Source organism: Pinus tabuliformis, chromosome X (genome assembly GCF_031772625.1).
Source record: "Pinus tabuliformis cultivar Carrire ecotype Pingquan chromosome X, CPIR1, whole genome shotgun sequence".
In the NCBI taxonomy this organism is placed as follows: Eukaryota; Viridiplantae; Streptophyta; class Pinopsida; order Pinales; family Pinaceae; genus Pinus; species Pinus tabuliformis.
The window spans coordinates 1,728,214,210-1,728,224,630 of record NC_142308.1 but is presented as its reverse complement, the minus strand read 5'-3'; the positions used below and the strand labels follow the sequence as shown (position 1 = coordinate 1,728,224,630).

The window sequence follows — 10,421 nt, the reverse complement described above, 5'->3', positions numbered from 1 at the left end:
CTTTCATCATGTGTAGGAGAAAAAAATAAATTAATTATTATTATTTTTTTTAAGAGATTATTTTCATTATTAGTTGTTTAATAGAGTTTGGAACCATCTAATATGAGTTATTTTCATAATAAAAATGAAAAATCATATCTATTCATAATTTTAAATAGCATATCATATTTCAAATATAAAATTTAGTTTTATATAATAGAGATGTATCATGTATTAAATATAAACATTAAACAAATAAAATTAATAGATTTTTGATATTTAATTAAAATATGAACATTGGGTTAAAATATTTGATCATTGTATTATTTTATGAAAAAATATTAAAAAATAATATAAATAGCATAGATATATCATATTTCAAATATAAATTTTAGTTTTAAATAATAGAGATGTATCATGTTTTAAGTATAAACATTTTTTTGAGTACAAAAAAAGTTAGATTGTATTAATATCATATGAGTCCCAATATACATATGGATGGCTGAAATATCAAGCTAATGCCTAGACTTGGGAGATAGTAAAAATATCCTCCTCATACTTTTACACCTGAAAGCCTAGGGGGAGAAAAAGGTACCAGAAGATAATATGATTTGTCCATGCAGTAAGCTTGAAACACAAAAAAATGACCAAATAGTTTGGCCAAAGATAGATAAGTCCTCATTATCTGAGCATCTTCAGTCAAAAAGTGAAAACATGCACTATGGTGGAAAAACAGTTCCAGTATACGTACCAGGGGATAGAGATAGACAGCAAGATAGATTATGTACCAGGAAGAGAAAAATCCTCAATCTGGTAGGTTGTAGCAGCCAGTTGTATATCCATTTTCCATTTGCCCATTTGGGATAGGAGCCTTTTCTTTGACAAAACGTCTGCATGAGTATTTTGTGATCTGTTCACATGATGAATAGAATAATCCTTTCTCCTCCTCCAGAAAGAATCAATTCTGTTCATCCATCCTGTTAGCTTGTGATTTTTTATGGAAAGTTTGTCAGTGACATGATCAATTATAACTTTAGAATCACCATAGATCTGCAGAGACTGAATATTTAGGAAAATGCTAAAATGAAGAAGCCCTGATAGAGCCATTGCTTCGGCTTTGTTGTTTGTTCCCTTTCCACCATTCCAGTAAATGGCAAACTGTTGTGCTTCATTCATGACAATATAGATACCATAGGCACACTTACCATTTTGTGCAACCCCATCAAAAAAGGCTCTAGGAAAGCTCATCTGGCTAATCTTAATATCCCTGGTTTTTATATTTTTATGTTGTATAATCTTGGGAGGAAGAGAGTTATAAAGAGAGATAATCTTCTCAAAAACAGACTTATAATCTTCCTTTATGTTTTGGAACAAATATTTGTTCCTCCACTTCTAGATAGACCAGAAAACAAGTTGTGGGATGGGTCTCCATATTGCTTTCTGAGTACTCCACCATTCGAGTGATTCTTTCAGTGAGGAATGCATCACAAAACTAAAACCAAAATAGGACACAAGGTTCCTCCATAGCTGAAGGGTGAAACTGCATTCCAGGAACATGTGATAGTTATTTTCTCCCTCCGCTTTACATATAAGGCATATTCCCGGTCCAGTCCATTTCCTCTTCTGCAAATTTTCCCATGTAAGATTTTTGTTGTGGAAAACTAACCAGGAGAAGATGATGATTTTGTAGGGGCTCCCAGTTTTCCATAATGACAGAGGGAAGATATTGACTGATTGAGAAAGGTGGTTCCTGGTCAGGGTAGAATAGATATCTTTTACACTTACATTTCCCTTCCAACTTTTTCCCTTCCAGGAGAGAAAGTCCTGTGCTTCAGTATGACATATACCTGTGTTCCTCAAGGTCATCAGAATCTTTGTCCACTGAAGAGAAAAACTTCCTTTTAGGCCCATTTGATAAGCATTTTTCCAAATGGGAATGGATCCCTGCCATCCTGCGATAGCTTGACTCCAGGTAAAGATCCCCATACGATGGAGAATTTTTATCATTTGAGGTGGTATATAGATATCCTCCCCCACTCCCAATATAGGGTCAAAACCTATAAACAACTTGATTCCATTTTGAAGGCTCCAAGAAAGGTTTTGGAGAAAAAAAGACTCAATTTTACGAAAGCTCATCCATATGGCAGAGCCATGGGAAGACCCTATAGTCCCTTTCCTGTACCAAAAAGTGATATCTTTATTGCCCATATACTTCTTCCTTATGGATCTGCTCCATATGCTGTCCCCAAAAACACTTCTCCATAGAGACTTGCACAGCAAAGCCATCCCGAATTTCCTAAGATCCATAATTCCCCAGCCACCTAGATCCTTTGGAAGAGTAATGTTTGATAGTTTTGTCAGATGATATTTCCTTTTCTCTTTACTCCCACCCCAGATGAAATTTGCTGTCATTCTATTGAGAAAATGGATAATACTAGCCGGGATGTAAAAAAGATGGGCCCAATACACAGTTAGTTGGGCCAGCATAGATTGTGCTAAAACCGCCCTTCCTGCCATAGAGAGACATTTGTATTCCCATCCAGCTATCCTTTTAAAATAACGATCAGAGATCCACTGCTAGTCAGCTTTTGAATAGCCAGAAGGTTTAAGATGAAAACCAAGATATTTCATGCCGTCCTTTATGGGCTTTACTTTTATATTATACAATTCTGTCAAATATTCCATAATTTCCATATTACATTCCCCATGATAGAAAAAAGATTTTCTTTCATTTATTAGGAGGCCAGTAGCTCTTTGGAAATTATTTAATATGACATGTATCCAGCTCCAGGATATCTGACAGAGCATTCCGAAAATCAGAATGTCATCCACAAATAAGTTGTGATAAATGTGATTTCTCCTACTGATCATCATGGGGCGACATCTCTTCTCCATGACAGCTCTTTTAATATGAAGACTTAGTGAATCCATTGCTAGGATAAATAGAAGAGGGGATAGTGAACACCCCTGTCTCAGACCCCTAGCAGCAGAGAAGAAAGCAGATGGTAATCCATTTATAATAATAGCAAAGTTTACATTTTCAACACAGGCCATTATCCAATTTGTACAGTGGCAATTTAGGCCGATTTTTATAAGAAGACATCTTAGAAAACCCCAATCAAGACAGTCATAGGCTTTCTTGAGGTCTATTTGCAGAATTGCAGCATCAATCTTTTTCGAATGTAAAGAATGCAGGCTTTCCTGTGTGTTTGCAATTGCCTCAAGGATATTCCTTTCTTGGAGAAAACCATGTTGTTCCTGTGTCAAGAATTTAGACAGGGTACCTCGGATTCTGCCAGCTATGATCTTAGAAATGATTTTATAAATAGTATTGCACAAAGAAATTGGTCTGTAATCCAAGAAGGAGGAGGCTTCTCTCTTTTTTGGAATGAGGGCAATATAAGTAGATGTGATGTGCTGGTGGATTTTGCCCATCGTTCTTGATTCCTCCACCATATTAAGTAAGTCCTTCTTTACCAGATCGAAAAAGTGTATAAAGAACTCTATCGTCCATCCATCAGGTCCTGGACTTTTGTCTTTTTTAAAAGACTTCATTACCATCAGAAGTTCATCCTTTGTGACAGGTTGGTAGAGGCGTTCATTTTGTTCCTCATCAAACATGGATGGAAATGGATCAATTCCCTAGAAAATGTCTTCGACCTTGCAGTTCTCATTTCTTCTGTATGATTTCTCAAAAAAATTTACTGCCTCTTTTGAGATATCTTCCTGTGAATATATCAAGTTACCCTCCTCATCTTTTATCTCCCATATTGCATTGCTATCATGCCTTTTGTTCGCATATCTATGGAAAAATTTGGTATTCCTGTCTCCTTCCTTTAGCCAAACAGCTCTACTTTTCAATCTCCATGAGGCTTCTTCTATGGCAAGTAGACTGTGTTTTTTTGCTTCCAGCTCCTTTATACGATAGCGTAGCTCTAAAGGGATGCTATTATCAGACAATCTCCCAGCTGTCCTGTCCAATTCCTTTTGTATATCTTCTAGAGCTTTCCTATTAGTATATTTCTTTTTGGTTTGCCAAGATTTGACGATGTTCTTGAGAGAAACAAGATTATACAGAATGGATTGGGAAGGGGAAGATGAATCCTGAGGAAGGTAACTGAGCCACGATTTCTGTACAAGATCATTGAATTTTGCATCCTCCAGCCAGACTCTGTTAAATTTGAATGGAAATCCCTTCCTAAAACCCTGTTTTCTCCACTGAAGGGATATAGGTCTGTGATCAGAGATGAAACAATTAACAATGTTCGATGTTGGGGGACCCAGACGGTCCAACAAGTTGTCATGGATTAGAAAATGGTCTAGCCTTTTTGCTAGATAGGCAGAGTCAGATCTTCCATTATCCCATGTTGGGCCAATAAGAGGAGGACAGATATCAACAAAATTATGCTGGAGTATTGCATCTTTAATAAGTCCAGCCATAGGGTCAATCTTCTTGCCTCTACCCCAAACTTCATCACTACTCAATGTAACATTCAAATCACCAGCTATCATCAGAGAGTCAATTTCCATTAATTCAGATGACAGGAAACGGTTCCAGTAGGAGAAACGATCCTTATAGGGGGCATAGACATTTAGAATATGGATGGTGCCAGCAATGCCACGAAAATTTGCAAGGAGAAGAATATCTGTAAAACATCTGAAAGCTTTTGCCTAAATCCATGCAAAATCCCATAATACAGCTAAACCTCCAGATTGACCATTTTCCTCTATGGCAGCAATGTGCCAAGTGGGAAACATACACCTGAAATATGAAATAGTTTCAGAGCCTCCATGCATTGTCTCCTAAATGAGGAGAATATTGGAGTGAGATGTTATGAACAAATCCTTTAGGGCCAAAAATTTATGGTCTGCCCCTAGACCCCTGATATTCATAGATACCCCTGATATTCATAGATATGATATTAGTCATGTAGACAGGTCCCTGGGTTGTCTTGCTCTAAGGGGCCCATTAGAGGAGAGATCAATTATAGGAATGTCAATGAGGGAATGATCCAGATTTACATTCAGAGGATTATCCTTCCTGCCTCGGAAATGCCTACTTCCTCTATTTTTCTTCCTTCTGACAGTTATATTTCCAGCGGAGGTTGGACTGATATGAGGAGAAGAAGGCATAATAGGTTTGTGAATGGTAAGGGGTTGAAGTTCAAGTGATTTTTTCCTCAAAAGAAAGTCCAGGTCACTTCCCACAGAGTTGGAAGGAGATGAAGTGGGCGAATTTTGGGGAGTGACAATAATGCATGGTTCTTTTCCTTTAGAAACGAGAGGAATTTTTACAGGAGATGGAGAGGAGGAAGGAATATATGTGATGTGAGAGGTAGATGGGATATCACACTGAGGGTGTGGAATCGGTAAAGGGGAAGGAACTCCCTCGCATTGAGAAGGCTCAGGAGGGAAAGGAAAGGTATGATGTGCATCAGCACTCCCAGTTGGAGTTGTAGATGTTCGGGGAAGTAAATCTGTAAATTTGGAGGGGATAACCTTCGAAGATAGACTTCTAAACAATTTGGATGATGTACGCTGAGGAGGGGATAATTTAGACATACTTGAGGGGGATGACCTCCAAACGAAAGGCTTCCTTGTACCATCATCCTCCCGCTGCTTTTTATCAGAAAATTTTGAGTTGTTTTTATCTTGGAACTTCCTTCCTTGAAGTCTACCACCCGAACGAAAAGGACAATTCTCTTTTAAATGACCAGTTCTATGACCGGCCGAGCAGTGAAAAGGGACCCCCAGAAATCCAGCCTCTGTTGGACATTTGATTCCCCCCAATGGAGATCAATATGTTTTGGAAAACCTCCTCGATATTCCTTCTCAATTAGAATCCACGCCACTCTTTTATCTTTTGCCCCGAGACACTTCGGGTCCACATGGACAAATTTCCCGATCGCATTTCCTATTTCTGTGAGGGTCTCCTTCGTCCATAACTCAATAGGAAGACCAGGTAACTTAACCCAAATAAGATTATTTGACGGAGTATTAAGCAATGGGTTATATCCAATATACCAATTGTGTAGAGCTAGAAAACTCTTACCATGAACCCATGGTTGGGTTCGAATTACTTCCAGATCTTCAACACTCAGAAAATGAAAGTTGTACCAATTCTTCATGAGTCTGACTATCGTAGGTATATATCCCAGTAAGGATTTCCATTTTGCACCAAGCCAGTTCCTCATCTGGCCGTCGTCCATATCGGGAAAATGCCAACGTCCTACAAGAGCTCGATTTTGGAGACTGGCAATTCTATCAGAGAGGAAAACGCTATCAAGGTTAATAGCGGAGGGTGGCGGAATAGTCTTAATAGGACACTACTTTTGTTTACGTCGTGGTAAATCAACTCCGCCACCTTGATACTCACGTGCCGGCTGGGTGGAAGGAGAGATTATTAACTTTGTAAGTGTTGACTACCAGTCGCACAGTCGGCTTGTTCTCCCGTGGATCGATTTCGCTTCGATGGTGGCCCGCACCAAAGCGAACGAGGCAGACACGTCAGATAAAACCTCCATCAAGACTGAGAAAAGGCTGAGAAAACGTCAGCAACTCTGACAGAAGATGCAAAAGGCCCAAATGTGTGGATTAAATGAAATAGACCAGCTGTTATTAGGAACAACAAGGAATAAGTACACAAACCGGATAAGGGAAGGAATGATCTGGAGATACGAAAAATTCCCTTTACGTGAAGACTGATAGGATCTAAGGAAACCAAGGGAGAAATCTACCTTTAAAGATATTAGACAGCATAAAGGGTACTTTCCACTGACAATAATTCATATCGGAATTAATATGAGAAGCTAGAAAAGGATAAGAGACTGACAAATTTGAAAAAGAACCGGCGGCGACTAGAAACAGGCTTCACATGCCGTCAGTACTTTCTCATACCGCTCGCCTCCCTTCTAGACCCAAGGGACGAGAAGGATTACCGGGAAGGTTTTCCGTCGACGGAAAAACCAGAGGGAAGGCCCGAATACAGAGAGACCAGTCTTACAGTTAAACTAGAAAGCAGATGAGAAAGCCTATCTTAGAGACGTGTAAATGAAAATTTTAGACACATATGACTTAATTACCACCTTCAGTCTGACTTCCTGGGCATATTCGGCCCATTGAATGCACAAGAAAGCAAAAGAACTGAAAAAGAATTCAGGTAAAACTAGGAAAATTTATGCAGCAACAGTAACATCCACTACAATTGCACCACCATTTCCCAATTCTACACCTGAAATCTAAGCATGGGAGGGATATAAAGCAGACATTTGATGTCGGAAAAAAATAATTCATCCAGATTTCGAGCTTATTTGATGTAGCTTTGATACCGGATAAAATCTTGTTTAACAGACACAGAGACATGCACAAACCCCAAATCTTAAATGTAACGAGAACAATAGGGAGAAAACCCAAACTTTTTAGATTTACTGAACTTTTCAGGGAAACTACAGAGATTGGATCAACTGCATACCTTTTAAACCGCGAAAACCGCCGAGATGTCCGAAGAAACCAAAGAAAACCACCGTATGCCACCAGTCCGAAAAGTCGAAATCCTTCCACGGTCACACTGACGATGACCCAAAACTTACAGATAGAAGAGACATATAGACTGGCTTAACAGACACGGCACTGGGAATTAGGGCAGGTAGAAATGGACATCAGCTGGAACAATCAAGAAAGGAAAACAAACAGCAATGTTGTACAAAAGGAAGCTTTGTCTGGAGCAGAGGAAACTGTATCAAAAGTTCAGACCTCCTTCAGAGGCACACAGAGAAAAATAGCGGAAAGAACTATAGCCACCCTTTGATCATTGTGTTTATACACGAAACCACCACCAGACCGAGCATGTAAGATAAGGCTTGATGGTTCCTAGACTCGACACGAATCAATACTAAGATGAAGGATGATTTGCTGTGAAACACTAATACCTTCTTGACCCGGCATGTCTCAAAACGATGAATATGGATTGCTGCATGCTTGTGACTAAGAGTTACTAGTTGTCCTGCTTTGGTTTAGGACAATGTAAGGTCACGGCTGTGGTTCAGTAATAAACATTTGCTCCAAACACATATCTGATTGTCCCGGTATGGATATAGATGCGTGGCCAGAAAATAGTAACAAAACTTCCGCATCGATCTCCAGCTATCTCAGCGCTATAGATCCATTTTAGGCTCGGCTCTCTTGTTAAAATATGAACATTAGGTTAAAATATTTGATCATTTTATTATTTTATAAGAAAATATTAAAAAATAATATAGTTAATTATGGAAACTAATTATTCCAAAATAAATATATTTGGGAAAGAAAAATAAGAAATAAAATATAGAAAAAAGAAAAGATATTTGATCGAGTTTATAATATATTATTTTATTATATAACAAATTGAGTCAAATATAATTATCTATTTATATTATTATTATAATAGTATATAGTATTATTATATAATATCATTACATGTTTTCCCGATGGGGTGCTTTCCAAGACTGATGAAGGGACAGGAGGTGCTCCTCCTTCACACGGGGCAATAGTAATCATGATCAGGAGTAAATGCGTCTTAAGAGTTAGCCTTACAAAGTTTCTTGATGTAGGCCAAAAGTTATTACGTAGAGTAATTGAATCACTAGGTATCATACTTTGCAAAGATATGAGTATAGGTTCTTAATGAAATAGAGTTGGCATCGAGGTTAGTTTCCTCAACTCTTTCTCCCTCTATTGGTGGCAAGACAAGCCCGAGAATTTAACCATCCTCACTCGTTGGCTCATTGTCATTCTCAGCCTTTGATGCAGTCAATGGTCTTGGGATCCCGACCTGGAAAAAGGTAGACATTGAGAGAAAGGTGGCGAGGGGCAGAAGCATGAAGTCACTACTGAGGTCGTTGGGCTCTTAACTTGTCACACACTTCCACTTGGGTTATTTCTTGTTTGTTTGTTTATTATCAGGTGTCTCTTAACATTTTATGTGTGGGTAGGAGTACTTCCAAGCACAGGGGGTTCCTTGGCCTTGCTCAGGCGGTGATATGGATCTTTTCACTTCAAATATCCATACATAATCGCATATAAAAATGACATGTAACCTTAAGATGCATACACATAAAAGAAGTGAAAATAAATGACGGCCATGAGAATAAAAGACACAACAGGTTGATAACGGCGTTCACCTAGTGTGGGCTACATCTCCAGGCTCTACTCAAAGTGGGGAGGCCTCTTTCATTAATCTTCAGCGAAAATCAAATTACTTGCATGTAAAAAAGGCACCTTATACCTCCACTTTCGAGGATGTCCTGAAAATGAACACCTCTATTGAAGAAATGGACTGCACAGTTGAATTTGTGTCGAAAAATCGTGAAAAATGACTATAAATTCGACCTTTTTCTCACTCAGTCAAAATTTGGACCCTAGGAATCTCAAAGATTCCCCAAAGATTCCTTATTGTTGTTTCACTGAAGTTCAGTTGCTCAAATCATGAATCTGATCACATCCTTGCATTCCCGATGAAAAAATGAGAAAAATGAGTATAATGTCAATCTAGTTCTGAGAATATCAATTTCAAGCCTTTAGGGAATCTCAAAGATTCCTCAAGATTCCATAAATATTTTGTTCTGTAGGTTGACTGAAATTCTACTGCTTAGATGAGGAAACTAATTACGCCATTAGACTCCCTGCAAAAAACTAAGAAATTTGAGTATAAAGTTGATTCTGCCACTGTAAAAAATCAGCTCCAAGGGAATATTTTAGATTCCTCGAGATTCCCCTACATGAAAGAATATTCTCCAAAATATTATGCCTTAGGAACTGTGCCTAGGTAGGGTTCCATTCGGCCTCTATGCTCCTGGTTCTGTTTCGTTCAGTGCCACTCTCCGTTTACAACTGAGTCGTCTTTAAATATAAAAGTGTTGGACAAAGTTTACAACGTTTCCACTTGGTACGCTTGTTTGTTAACTATTGTTAAAGTGTTGAATATGCAGGTTCAAACCTCGCAAACCCTCATTTTGGTACACCATTGTTGATAATTGGTTTGGGACTATATATATATATATGGTCGACTTTGTTGTAACCACCGCCAATTTTTGGTTAATGCACCATATAATATGGTTTAACCACCATGGTTTGACCACCATATAAATAATTAACCAACTTTTTAACACCCCATCAATTTTAATATCCATCTTATAATATTTTTGTCCAAATATATGTTGCATTGATTTGAATTGCCCAGAAATTTATGGTTTGTGGTTACATTTATAGCCATAATTTTCATAATATTATGTTTAACCAATTTTGTTTTAATATAACAACTATTTGTCATATTTTGACTTTTGATTTTAATATTTTATTTTTATATCTTTTGTATAGGGTTAGGAGGCCAATGTTGGCATGCCATGTGTTAGTGGCTCGTAGTTCATTTTGTTGCCACAAAAGCAAAGTGAGTCCCATATTCCCTT

The 10,421-nt window shown here is 38.1% G+C and overlaps 2 protein-coding genes across 2 annotated transcripts; both read right to left on the bottom strand.

The window, feature by feature from the left end:
* Positions 1–759: 759 nt before the first annotated feature.
* LOC149146689 (uncharacterized) lies at positions 760–1,227 on the bottom strand. Its single transcript, XM_089452836.1, has one exon. It carries the CDS (start codon positions 1,225–1,227, stop codon positions 760–762), a length of 468 nt encoding a protein of 155 aa, XP_089308962.1.
* A 2,394-nt stretch (positions 1,228–3,621) lies between these two features.
* Positions 3,622–4,509, bottom strand: LOC149146688 (uncharacterized). The gene has a single exon (XM_089452835.1). It carries the CDS (start codon positions 4,507–4,509, stop codon positions 3,622–3,624), a length of 888 nt encoding a protein of 295 aa, XP_089308961.1.
* Positions 4,510–10,421: the final 5,912 nt, after the last annotated feature.